This window comes from Periplaneta americana, chromosome 5 (genome assembly GCF_040183065.1).
Source record: "Periplaneta americana isolate PAMFEO1 chromosome 5, P.americana_PAMFEO1_priV1, whole genome shotgun sequence".
NCBI classification, from domain to species: Eukaryota; Metazoa; Arthropoda; class Insecta; order Blattodea; family Blattidae; genus Periplaneta; species Periplaneta americana.
The window spans coordinates 2,649,492-2,664,373 of NC_091121.1; the positions used below are offsets into that span (position 1 = coordinate 2,649,492).

The 14,882-nt window shown below is 36.5% G+C and overlaps 1 protein-coding gene across 1 annotated transcript in view; it reads right to left on the bottom strand.

Moving 5' to 3' along the window:
* The window catches only part of pxb, a 498,272-nt gene that overhangs the window by 136,902 nt on the left and 346,488 nt on the right, over positions 1-14,882 (bottom strand). The window contains exon 3 of the mRNA XM_069825279.1: positions 5,474-5,586. Coding sequence (XP_069681380.1) covers positions 5,474-5,586 — 113 coding nt within the window. The remainder of the gene's footprint in view (positions 1-5,473; positions 5,587-14,882) is intronic.

Below are 14,882 nucleotides of genomic sequence, written 5' to 3' on the forward strand. Positions count from 1 at the left end.
AACAATTAATGGAGAAGAGAATTATACTATTGAAAGACTTCAGAAACAATCGACATATGCTTTAGATCTGGAATAACAGGTGAAAACCTTCTTGAAGAGCAGGGGGTATAAAACAAGAAGAAAAAGAAGATACGATTGCAATTAAAACTATGACAAAAAAATCCAAATCCAAATAAATTCGTGGCTTGACAGCCCATGAAGGTCCAAGACTACAAGCTGACTGTTTGCGTCAGTTCCACATGGTTCAGCAGAGGTAAACGATCATCCAACCTGTATGGAGGTAATGTGTGTGGTTTGTACGGTTGCCCTTTACTATCTATGCCTCCCCACAAAACAGTTCATTATTCTTCCTCTTTCAGCAATTCGTTTCTGGAGCTTCCTACTCAGCTCTCTCAGGAACTGTCCAACGATATTGCAATTTAAAAGTAAATTATTCAAACACGTGACCAGTGGTAAACCACATAATTCCTAGCTTCAGATAAAATTTTCCGTACCTTATTTTATCTTATCACAATCATTTTACGTGATTTTATCTTAATCCTTATTTTAACCAGTATTTATTTATTAGTATTTGCTTCATTTCATTATTTATGATAGGATGTTTGTTTTCTGTCTTCCATATATGTGTACTACGTTTAGTTCTATCTTGTATGTATTATAATATATAGAGAGGAAGTGAAATAACCTTCCTGATTGAAAGGGACGACAGGATACTCTGAAATGAATAAAAAAAACCTGTATTACGTTTTGCGATTAAATTCATTGTTAATTAGAAAATTAAGTTTGAAGTGTCAGCAGTCCGGCAACATCGCCGCTAACACACTCTTCTCGTGATACAGATGTAAGAGGTCAACGAACTCGGCCTGTCTCGCTAGGTGAGCTATTCTCTGGCGCGACGTTGTAACCTGCTCGCATCGTTCAGTGGCTTGAAATTAGAGGTTTCTAAATTAAATTTACACGAAAACCGTTCACACTATTGAAATACGCCAAAGGGATTATTTTTCTTTATTAGATTTCCTAAATTGAATTATCAGTCGCGAACAGCCGATGAGGGGTGGTCCTCCAGCTTGGGGGTTGGGCGAAGGGCTAACAACCCATCACCGTAAAAAACAGCTTGTTACGAAACCTTCAAATAAGCCTCGGAATGGGACTGATTCTCTGGCACGACCACAGCAAAGGAATAAGGTTGTGAGATTTGGTACTTGGAATGTTACAAGTCTATATAGAACAGGAGGGGTAACATTAGTAGCAAAAGAACTAGCTAGATATAGAATAGACTTTGTGGGAGTACAGTAGGTTAGGTTAGATGGGAACGGCATAACACAAATAGGAGATTACTTGTTGTAAGGAAACGATAATCACCAATTAGGAACAGGATTCTTTATAACATGGGTTAAGGGTGTTTGAGAATAAGGTGCTTAGGAAAATATTTGGGGGTAAGAGGGATGAAGTTACAGGAGAATGGAGAAAGTTACACAACACAGAACTGCACGCATTGTATTCTTCACCTGACATAATTAGGAACATTAAATCCAGACGTTTGAGATGGGCAGGGCATGTAGTACGTATGGGCGAATCCAGAAATGCATATAGAGTGTTAGTTGGAAGGCCAGAGGGAAAAAGACCTTTGGGGAGGCCGAGACGTAGATGGGAAGATATTAAAATGGATTTGAGGGAGGTGGGATATGATAGGGAATGGATTGATGTTGCTCAGGATAGGGACCAATGGCGGGCTTATGTGAGGGCGGCAATGAACCTCCGGATTCCTTAAAAGCCAGTAAGTAAGTAAGTATTAGATTTCCTATCGATATGGACAAAAATCATGGTCGTACTCGCAATCGTTACCGAATAAGAGGTTGTTAAATATTTGGAGGGGGGGGGGAACTTTTTTTTTTTCAAACTATCAACTTTCCACCAATATGGTATTATAGTATTTTGTTACATGCAACATGAGCTATTCGCTCTGAAAATCTGCAAGGATATTTCACTTCCAACCTGCATAATATTCCCCTAGGTATTGTTTAGTTATAGGCCTAATATTTAATTATGGATTTCTAATTGTCAAACTATAGTCCTGTATAATTTACTACACTTTCCCCTTGCTTACTATAATATTCATTAAGAGTAACTTTAAAGTCAATATTATTTTTTAATATTTTATTAAATTGCACTATTTTACTTGACTCTGCTTGTATACCTGAACATGTTTTAAATATCAGTCTGTAATTTAAGTTGTATTATTATCAACAATTGGCTCTCTTCTGAAAAGGGAAAAATTTTACAGTCTGTACAAAAGAAACCAAATGGCCTGGAAATGTACAAAAACTTGCCCAGACATGTTCAAACATTTTTAACAAACGCCAGAACAGGTCACATTGTCACTCAATTGTACCTACACCGATTTCACATTTCTGATAATCCTACTTGTCTGTGGTGTAATAATCATGATGAAGGTCTGGAACACATTCTTCTATACTGTCCATCCATAAACCACAGAAGAAGTAAATTAAAATCATCAGTACCAGTTGCAGAAGATACAGCCCTGCAGTATATATTGACTACGCCCCACCTCTGGCTACTAGCAACAGGCATCTATAATGAACACCGATCAAAATACCCCTCATTTCTCGTGAAAAACAACTGAATAGACTACAGTGGACTATAGTGGACTTTATGTTGTCAGCAAACAGATGGATACATTAAGAACATTGAATAGTATTTGCAATTTTGTATTATTTTCAGGCTGAGTGAAAGAGATGGCTTGATGGCCTTAACTCCGTCAGAATAAATAAAAAACAAATATATAAAGAAATAAATAGATAAATAAACATAAATAAAGATGAAATTCGAAATCATTACGTACAAGAGGAACTTAAAATAGCTACAAACCTCAATCAAGTGGTCATGAAGGAAAATATAAATATGGTGTCTATCCGTAACTGTAAGATAATATAAAATTTGTGCTAATTATGGTGAAAGGTATCCAGAAAATGAATAGGAAAAAAAAGTACTGGAAGCCCTTCAAAACTTTTGAGAGATTCGATAACTCTGAAGCAACAGATATCTTGGCAGAGAGAGAAAAAGAAAGAGGGAAGTATAGATTAAAAGAATATAAGTAAAAGTTAAAAAGTAGTAGACCCTAAATAAATTCAAAATTAGGCTGCAGTAAAGCAAGGAATACTAACACAAAATATTCACGAGAGAAATATAAGCACGTAATATGAAAGAATTAAGAAAGACGCATTGAAAGACTAGAAACTATTACATCCAGCTGAACAACCTAAGCGATACCCTTCATTAAAATGAAATATTGTTAAATACCAAATATATTTGGAAATAATATAAAAACCGCGAATTTACTTAAAACTGAAATAATTCACGGCAGAACAGAGTTGCATGATACCTAACGTTAATTTAAATGTCAATTACAGGTGCGTTTTAACATCCGAGTTGGAGGATAAACATTATTTTGTTGGTTAACATTGTTCAAAAATGAAAATACACACGAGGGCTGTGACAGCTGCCAGATCTGTATGCTACTGCACGAAAATGTAATATTCAGAAATATATTCGTGATTTATCTCATAGAGTTGCATTGAAAATACTGGAAACATATGCTTATACCTTCTTCAAGCAAGCAATACAGACAGAGTTCTGTAGGAAAAATACTGCACTTCACTCCAATCCAAGAAATGCGTCACAGTTACTTTTTCATTAGGTTCGAAACATAGAGGTCAGTGGTTCGAATCAATACGGAATATGCACAATAGTTTTTATATGAAAACATAATTATGCAACAGTCATGCGGTAAATCTTTAAGATGCAACGAAAAATGAATAAATGGGTTGGTGGATGTGTGAATGACTTTTATTTCTCATTTCACTGAGGAACACATGTGACGTCATCTCTCATACTTCGGCTCTGCTCACACACGACCAACTAGAACCTAGAGTCTGAGTGTTCGGAAGTACAGCCACATTAAAAAAACGTCACAAAAACGTAAACGTTTGTCACTAAAAGAGTAAGTAAGTGGATATTGTAAAGCACATTTAGAAGGATAAATTAAGTGTTCGTGAGCTGGCCACAAAGTTTAATGTGGGAAAAACTCAGGTTAGTGAAATTTTGAAAAAACAAGGATGTTATTTTAAAATCATACACTGAGAATGCAAATGAGAACACAAAAAGAGCTTTTCCTAAAACTGAGGGGCTTGACAATTTAACATATGAATGGTTCTGCAGTGCTAGAGCAAATAATATGCCTTTATCTGGGACCTTGATTAGAGAGAAAACCTTAGAAATTGCAAAAGAGTTGGGTTATTCTAATTTTAAAGCTTCGGGTGGTTGGCCAGTCAAGTTTCGCTCACGACACAATATTGCCTACAAAAGTGTATGATATCCAAAATTCACAATAAACAATTCACAAATCTAGATTTCTTTGTGTAAGGTGAAGTGGTACAGTGACTGATGTTTATTTCATTTACAAAACATTTACTGGTACGATTTCTCTCTGGATGAATACTGTAAACAATCTCGCTGTCTATTGTACTGTACTGTAAAATATAGTGTTGAATATGTATGAGGAATTTTAATGTACTGTATACATACTAACGGTTTTCTAAATAGCGGACACTTCTCAATAACGGACATTTAATTTTTCCCCGGCGGTGTCCGCTATTGGGAAGTTTCACTGTATTGCATTCTCGAATTTTCTAGCCTGCAAATATGCATAACAGACGTACTGTCTGTCTGTCTGTATGTATGAAAGATTTCTCCTGAACTATTGGGCGGGTTTCATTCCTATTCAATACCTACGAGTCTTTTCTCCGGAAATCCTGCACAGGAAATATAATTTTATAAAAAAAATCAATGGATCCTCGTTTGAATCACACAATGGATATTCTTTTGGATGATAATCAGATGAATTTCTTCGTGATTTTTTTTCTGGTAGGCCTACGTAGAATGAACTGAACAAATTAAAACGCTGCAATTCGAATTAAGGGAAGCAATAATTCCCTAAGAACAAACATATAGTTTTATAAACACTCACTTTACTGTGTCATGTGAATTTAGTTTAGGATCCGTCTTTCTTAAAGAACTGTCAGTCGCTACTTATAATCCCTCCCCTCTTTTTTTTTTTTGCGGGTAGAATTTTCAGAGAAGTAGGCCTAATACTTAGGATTAAAATTTAGTATGCTTAGGGTCTATTATACACTAACGTTCGTACCATTTTCAAGTCACGATTTTCATTGATATAACACGCCTAAAAATAGATTGGTAATGAATTACTGTTTCATCTGGATTTATGCAAAACTAATAATAATAAGTAGAGCCCGGATGTTTTGGCATTTATAACAGTTAAAATAGGCAGGAAAAAAAGGCAATATATAATCACACTAAAACAACATACAGGTGAGAAGAAAAATACAGATGCATTAATGTTCCCTGGGCATGCAGGGTTTGTAATGAGACTCACTTCCAGACTAGGACTGAGGCAATCAGCACCATGACGAGCAGCAGCACAGAGCAGACCACGATCACGGCTATCGAGGGGATGGCGGGGCTACTGTGGTACTCCGCGTCTATCACCTGCAAAAACAGACCACGCATTAGCTTGCAATGAATCTCACATCCTGGATACGATACACAAAGATTACCCTACTACTGGGGTACAAGAGCATTTTCAATAAGAAAATAATAATAATAATAATAATAATAATAATAATAATAATAATAATAATAAATGCGTGTTATTATTCGGTTGAGAAGCTTTTATCATCTAGTCTTCTGCCAAAAAATCTAAAAGTTAGAATTTATAAAACAGTTATATTACCGGTTGTTCTGTATGGTTATGAAACTTGGACTCTCACTTTGAGAGAGGAACAGAGATTAAGGGTGTTTGAGAATAAGGTGCTTAGGAAAATATTTGGGGCTAAGAGGGATGAAGTTACAGGAGAATGGAGAAAGTTACACAACACAGAACTGCACGCATTGTATTCTTCACCTGACATAATTAGGAACATTAAATCCAGACGTTTGAGATGGGCAGGACATGTAGCACGTATGGGCGAATCCAGAAATGCATATAGAGTGTTAGTTGGGAGGCCGGAGGGAAAAAGACCTTTGGGGGGGCCCGAGACGTGGGTGGGAAGATAATATTAAAATGGATTTGAGGGAGGTAGGATATGATGGTACAAACTGGATTAATCTTGCTCAGGATAGGGACCGATGGCGGGCTTATGTGAGGGCGGCAATGAACCTCCGGGTTCCTTAAAAGCCAGTAAGTAAGTAATAATAATAATAATAATCATAATAATAATCAATCTTCCTAATGTATCCAGCTGTTTGCTGACAACATAAAGTCCACTATAGTCCACTGTAGTCTATTCAGTTGTTTTTCACGAGAAATGAGGGGTATTTTGATCGGTGTTCATTATAGATGCCTGTTGTTAGTAGCCAGAGTTGGGGTGTAGTCAATATATACTGCAGGGCTGTGTCTTCTGCAACTGGTACTGATGATTTTAATTTACTTCTTTTGTGGTTTATGGATGGACAGCATAGAAGAATGTGTTCCAGATCTTCATCATGATTATTACACCACAGACAAGTAGGATTATCAGAAATGTGAAATCGGTGTAGGTACAATTGAGTGACAATGTGACCTGTTCTGGCGCTTGTTAAAAATGTTTGAACATGTCTGGGCAAGTTTTTGTACATTTCCAGGTCATTTGGTTTCTTTTGTACAGACTGTAAAATATTTCCTTTGTCAGAAGAGAGCCAATTGTTGATCCATAGGTTTCTAAAATGAGACTTTACTGAAGCAAATGGATTGGATAGAGGTATCACTTGAAGAGGTCTTGGTTGCAAATATGTTGCCTGTTATAATAATAATAATAATAATAATAATAATAATAATAATAATAATAATAATAATAAAAACCACACACTTCGAATGTGGCCCAGCGGAAGCTGAATTTCAAGTGCCTTCGTCTCTTAAGTAAACGTTTCACAGCTGTCCGTGATAAGAAGTACGTGCAAGATTGGCTTCGTCTTAGAGCAGCAATAAGGTGAAAATGTAATTCATCCCACCTTGTGTTTGTAATTATTTTGATTAGGCAGCTTAGTACGGTCGACCTGTTTACAGAATAAATGTGGAAAGCTTCGCTCCGTTTCACCATACACAGAACCTAACATAATCTAACCTAACTACAGTGTTATTGCTACCATACGGTACGGTTTCTAGGTATTTCTTTACAATTGCGTTACCACTTTAAGGTAAAAATGTATTTACGTACGGTACTTGGTTTCTAGTTCAGTCAACTGTACTGTAAACAAAAGAAAAGGAACGTCTTCAGAATACCGCATAAAAACATATGTCGTTTTTGCTTCATTGAATTATTTATTTTTGGTCCAGGGGTCATCTCTTTTTATGTAGGTTATTTATCTACCCTTGTGTCATATATATAAAAAAAAAAACATGTGTTTTAATTATTTTAATTTGCACAATCTTTGTACACGCGTTCTTATGCGGTATTCTGAAGTTTAGAAAAAGAAAAATTAAGTTCCGGCATCAATTTCGCATCCAAATAAGAGTCGAAAGTTGCTGTCGAAGTGGGGGCCAGTGGAGAGGTGTGGGAGACGGGGTCGTTTCGCCGAGGTGGCAGGGAAGGACAGCACATTGCCTACATCTCATTTCCGTGTGTTTCCTGTCAGAGCAATATTAGTAGAGTTAAGAACTTCAATTTCCACATTAACTGTCTACAATCTTAGTTTCTTACGCAGACACTTACCTTGCCTCATTCACGATGCTCTCGGCATGCCAAGAATACGCGACACGAACGAGATGATTCATTCCTCATATAGCCTATATTTCGTTTTACGAGAAAATACACTAATCACTCACTCCGAATACACTCAACAGACACGATACTTTTTTTTTTTTTAATTACCACTTAAAATCCGTTACCGAAACTTCATTTACGTTCGACACTCAAATTCATTTTCCAAAACTCTCACCAGATGGCACTAAATACGTAGTCCGCAGTTACACCAACATATGAAATATTTCTTTCGCTGATGTGGGGAAATATCCCCGGTTACGAGGTCATTTTATATCACTTCTTACCGGTAGTTCGTTCAAATCCCATTTTGTTCCTTTAGACCATTATTGGGTCGGGTAAAAATGTGTTGGGGAGGAAATGGTGATGTCGACTAAGTATAAATGCGATTGTGTTTGGATAAGTCATAAAATGAGTTTTGTGTTGAATTAAAATTAAACATCGGACCCTTACTGCAGATCATTTTCTACACAAATAAAACGCATCAAATGCTAATATTGTTTTGCTTTTCCACATCCAGTTGTAGAATTTATCTTTGTATTTCCCTGTGGAACAAAACTTCATTTCCACAAAAAATGACTAAATCCCTTTACCAGAACACCACTGGATTATTGTCATAATTGACAATATCAGCGATTTCCCGCTAAACCTAATGAATTTTACAATCAGTAGAGGAGGTGAAATTTTTAATTCTATAATTCGGGTACATTTATGTAGGCTAGGTAGGCCTGCTATTGGCGACATTGAATTATCTCCACCATCTAATCATTGAAGTAATAACACAGTCTACTATATACAGTCACGAAGCTTGAGTTTTGAGGGTGCTAGAAACAATAGACTGTACCGGTACTATTTTGCATTGCCTGTAATGAGGCGATATTAGCGATCCTAGTGGTGAGCAACTATCTAATGTTTTCATATTTACTACGTATTGAGCTTCGTGACTGTATATACTAGACTGTGGGAATAACTAAAGTGCCACACTTACAGAAACAAATAATCGATTAGGCCTATCGATTAGTAAGGACAAATATCTTTGAACGTCAGTGTACGAGGACTTCAACTCTGTGCTAACATCTGGTCGGTCTGGCCCGTAGTGCCAGGGCTGTAAGAGTGGATGTCCAATATTTTACGTGGAATTTAATACTGGGTGCTCCCGATGCTTGTAATTTGACTACAACTATTTTTTTTTCTTTATATTCATTCCCTTTGCTCTTGTTACAATGCGGGTTGCCCGCCGCTCGTCTTCATATGGTGAAGAATGCGTTTCTTTTGTCTGGGAGGCCAATAAGTCGAGTAGAGGGGTTCGGAAAACATAAAAAGGTTGTTCACCACGGCCACATATATTACAAGTCTCCTAATATATCATTGACCGAATAGAGAAGGTCTAGGATGGGAAGATGGCAAAGAAAAAAGTGTGAAAAATTGGACGGTCGATATGATGACAAAGAAAACGTAAGACGGGCCTTTTCGAAGTTGTGAATAGGAAAGTGACCGGCCTGGAAGTCACACTGGCACAAAGCAGCGCACCCACTGCTCTTTTTCTTCTTATTTTGCCAATGAAAAGGAGGGGAAATCTGAAGCTTGTTTTCCGCAGAACAATGATGGCAACAGCTCCTGCGACAATCTCCAGATTCGAGATGGTATTTTTTTTTTAAACTACTCCAGGGTCTATGGCTTAACGAAATTCAATAAAACGTGCTTGGTAGTCGGCATGCTCACAACACGTTACCCACCACTGGTAGGTGATCATGTGCACGTGAGTCGGCTGATTGGTGTTGAACCTCCATGGGCTGTCGTGCCATGGATTTATTTATTTGATAAGAGCACATTCTGTTGAGAAAGACGGTGCCGAAACAAATATCGGAATATTCAAGTTTCTCTTGCCATTACGCCACCATGATAATCAGTCACAATTTTTACAAATAGGAATTTGCATTGGTTTTATTTCCCGTTAATAATTTAGCTCTTTCAGCGGAAAATATGACGTAATCCAAGTGGGATAAGATAATCCTATGGTGCGCTGCTCGTTCTTCTAGAAGTCAGACTTAAAGCATATTATATTTCCAAGTTATTTGTCACGATTGCGAAAAAAATATTTCTGGCGTGTTTGACATCTAGCAATGACGAAAACCTGCACACAGCACAGTGATCTCTGTCTTCTCCTACTTGTAGGCAGTGAACCGGTTTGGAGTGCGTGCGGCAGGGTTGTACCACAGTCCAGTATATACAGTTACGAAGCTCAATACGTAGCAAATATGCATACATTAGATAGTTACTCACCACTAGGATCGCTAATATCGCCTCATTACAGGCAATGCAAAATAGTACCGGCACTGTCTATTGTTCCTAGCACCCGCAAAACTCAAACTTCGTGACTGTATATAGTAGACTGTGATTGCACCTTACAAAACACTTGAACGAGTTAAATTTAAATCTACAAGGGAAAGAAAACTGATTTCTGACATTAATGGTGTAGCGAAAGCATTTACACAGAGGATATCATTATGGAAAACATTATTATTCATTTTCAATATCTTCAATCACTGAATGCAAGAGTGGACGTTCAGAAATACATTTTGAATGGCCTGAAAGATAAGTTTGATGAGAGATTCCATGACTTGAAGACACTGCAATTAAGTTGGATCATTTCAATATGTCATACACTGCAAAGCCTTTGGACATCCCTCGCAATTTGCAACTGGAACTAACAGACAATTTCTTTTCCCTGATGAAGAAAAATAAATCTGGTTCGAGAGTCTGACTTTCAGACGAAAATCTTTCTGTAGTCAAACTTTCTACAGCTAATATGATAATGCCAGATATTTAAAGACTAATATGTAGGGGTCTATGAAAGTAAAAATTGTGCCTGATAATGAAGAATCCTCATCCAAGTAGGGCCAGTAACTTCTGCGTTCACAATATGTAATTTCTGTTTCAACAATACTTCCAAATTTACAGCAGTAAAATTGTTAGATAGTACAATGTAGGCCTATATATATATATATTTTTTAATAAATGATAATTTAAGTTCAATTAATGGTTAAATTTTGTGTATTGTTAATCTTTATTATTTGAAATATTATTCCACGGTTAATTGATTTTAGAGTTAACATTGTCTCAATATACTTTTATACTCTATTTATAGTGTGTAAATTTAAATACAAAGCTTAATATTTCTATTGACATAGGCCTACAACAAGGAAAATGACTTCAATGTAAAATTTCACAATGTAGGCCTACCCGTACTGTAGGGTCTATGTAATTGGGCGTATATTTTCTTTAACATTCTCGTATTAATCTTCCAATAGCGCTTGTTAAACAATAAAAGCTCCTTACTATGTAAAATGAAATATTATTTTCATTTTTGTTTAGAGATCACTGCAATATATTTCTATTCTTTTCAACTATTGCGTAAATATCATAGTGTATATTGACAATATTGTGTTCTTATTTTATCATCGTGTAAGCACAGTCTACTATATACAGTCACGAAGCTTGAGTTTTGAGGGTGCTAGAAACAATAGACTGTGACGGTACTATTTTGCATTGCCTATAATGAGGCGATATTAGCGATCCTAGTGGTGAACAACTACCTAATGTTTGCATATTTACTACGTATTGAGCTTCGTGACTATATACTAGACTGTGGTGTAAGCGAACTTTCTAATCACGGAAAAAGTCAGAACCAAAGATACAAACAATTTACAAACTTCTCAATAGGTGGCACCACTATCGGGTCGATTAAAAAGTGTCTGGGAAAATGATTATATAGATTAAGCATACATTATCCTCATAAATGACAATTTCAGCGGTTTCCAGCTAAACCCTGTGTTGTTTTATAATCAGCAGAGGAAGATGACATGTTGAATTCCATAATGCGATTGGAAATAATATTGCCTCCATCTATAGACAGAAGTAGCACTCGAACCAACAAATTATCGATAACTATCGATTACTAGAAGTCATATCAGTGTACATCCTTCCAATGGAGGATCGCGTGAATGACGCAATGTGTACAAACCGTGTTCCAACTAGTGTTGGGAACTATTGGAATGAATTCATCCCAATTATTCGATTATTAAAACCATTCGAAATGTTAGGAAAATCATACGAATGATTTCTGTTCTGCGTAATCAATCAAAAGGCTTCGGTTCTCTAGGTAAAAAAACGCGATTTTTAAATGACCAGCGATTTATCCTTGAGTGCCTTACGATCGACATCAGTTCCTTCAGAGCGTACACTCTCAAAAACAGGTTTCATTTCGAAAGAAAAAAATAACCGGTTTTCTTCTGCAAAATTAGACATGCCTATGTTTTTCTTTAGACGTTAATAAGAACATATAAAATTATAATGCATGATCATTTCCTGTTTTCATTAAGTTACAGTAGGCCTAGGTATACATTCTTGTGTTCTTAAATAAAAACGCTGATTTATTTAATATTATTAAGTTCTGTATTTTTCTTGAAATTTTTTGTTCTTCTTTCCCTGAGTTTAACCTCTCCCTTTTAGGTTAATTTACACGACCCACGCCACCCGGGCCTTACAGGGCCGCGACCTGTCGGGAGAGGAATTACTCTATGGATCACATACATACTTTTTTGACCACACAACGACATGGAGGCCCCCCCCGGATGAGGGATCAGCTCTAAGCCAGGGCCACCTCCGATACAACACAAACATTTAAGACATTACACAGCATTCACTCACACATATATTATGTAACCGATCTTGACTATTTGTAATTTTATATTATGTAACTGATCTTGACTATTGTAATTTTCTACTATATTTTATATAATTTCTAAGGTATCTTCTTTTGCGTTGTTTTGTAATCTAATTTTGTATTTCATGTATATTATTGAAACCTGGTTGAGTGGAAGAGAAGGCCTCATGGCCTTAGCTCTGCCAGGCAAAATAAACCTACTACTACTACTACTACTACTACTACTACTACTACTACTACTACTACTACTACTACTACTACTACTACTACTACTACTACTACTACTACTACTACTATACTACTACTACTACTACATACGAAAGGATTAAGGGAAGGATCGCCGTCCATGGCCGGACTTTCAAGAGGTACAATCCCGGCATTTGCCTGGAAATAACTGAGGAAACCATAGAAAACCTCAATCAGAATTGCCGGCCCCTGGGATCGAACCCCGGAATTTCCGAATGCGAGGCCAGCCCTCTACACGCCGCTAGCCCGCTGAAACTTTTTATTAATTTCGTTAATTATATGAATCTTGAAACATCTTATTGTATTTCGAACACAACATTTCATTCGTCAAGTGTTAGATGCTGATCGCTTGACCTTCCTCTTTGAATGTAGGCCTATGTGTTCTTATATGCGTTAGGCCTAATATTAAAATCCTCCGTCCTTGATAGTGCATTGAATGAAAGATTACATTCGAAATGTATTCTAGCAACGTAATGAACATTTCTTAACACATGCCACAATTTTTACAGAATTCGAAGTTTCGAATCAATTCATTCAAAACATATATTTTATTAATGGAATTATCATCCGACTGCAAAAATCGTTCGATTGTTCCCAACACTACTTCCAGCGCACGAGCATTGTCTCATTTCTGGCATGCGAGGAAAACCTCGGAAAATCCAACCAGGTGACCGTCCGAAAAGGAATTCGATTTCACCATCGGACTCCAACCCCTGTCCAGCGTCAGCAGCAACTTTCTGTAGTAATGTCACGAGAGGTCTGAGATCTGCCGATAAATCCACGAGCGAAGCGAGTGGATTTATCTGGGAAATCTCAGACCTCGAGTGACATTTATTAGGACTATTTCGTGAATAAAATAAAAATGTAAGTAATATATCTCTAAAATTCGATCACAAAATGTTAATAATTATATATTTACGAATACTTAACCTATTCAGACATTGTGAAGTTGAAATAGATAAATATCGATTACTGCAATAAAGAAATTCGATGTTATTATTCAGTAATGCCAATTGCGAAAAGCGAAATACAGGTTTAACTATGTTAATTACATGTACTACACTCTTCTCTTATTATAATATACAGTAAATACATTTTTTCATTATCTACTGAAATCATGATTTAATTTAAAATTTTATAATATAATTACAGTAACCTGATTAATACATTAATTAAATGAAGAATTGTTGAAAACACAGTTATCTAATCTGAATGAAGGAATATAATTTTTTTCAGATAGCTACAATGGACATGGAATTGGAAGATGAAGATGTATTTTATAGGCTACAATAGGTAAGGTTACCTGTGTGAGCAGGACCAATGTCAGCTGTGCCTTATTTCGACCGTTACTACGTGCTACAGGAAAGCATTTTTATAGCTCGACAAACGCATTCTCGCTGTAGTGTGTAACGAAACTAAAGCTGCATCTACACAGTTCAATATCCCAATCGCGTATGTGTGCAATCTGGGAAGAATATTGAAAGAATCAAGTTTAAAAGGTACGTTCAATTAAGATGCATGAAGATTTTATGTCTACATGGTGCGCCGTTTTGAACGTCGTCTTCACTGCGTAAATATATTAATTAATATTAAATATCAATCTTGCATTCATTGCTTTAAAGTTGAAAGAAAAGTTTAACCGTGTAGTTGCATCTTAATGTATTCATGATCATCGATTTACGGGGAACAGTTGGCGACAATGACTAAACAAAAGAACGACCATGCGATAAATTGATAGCGATAAATCTAGCTGCAAAAATTATCGCAAAGTCAGACTGTGATTGGTTGGAGTTCAAAATTTCATTACACTTCATTGGTCGAAAATGGAATGACGTCATATAAACGAAATAGTCATTTTAAATAATATTGTTGCTGGAAATGCGTAGACGGTTGTTACGACTTTGACAGAAGCTGTTGGCAAAGGAGGAAGAAATGAGGAATACAGCGAGGAAACTGCATTCGTCCTCTGTGGAGCGGACTATTACGGAATGAGATATGGCGACCAATTACGATGGCTAAAATTTCCTTCCGTCACGTCAGGGAAGCTGCATAATCCAAAGAGTCCCCTAATTACG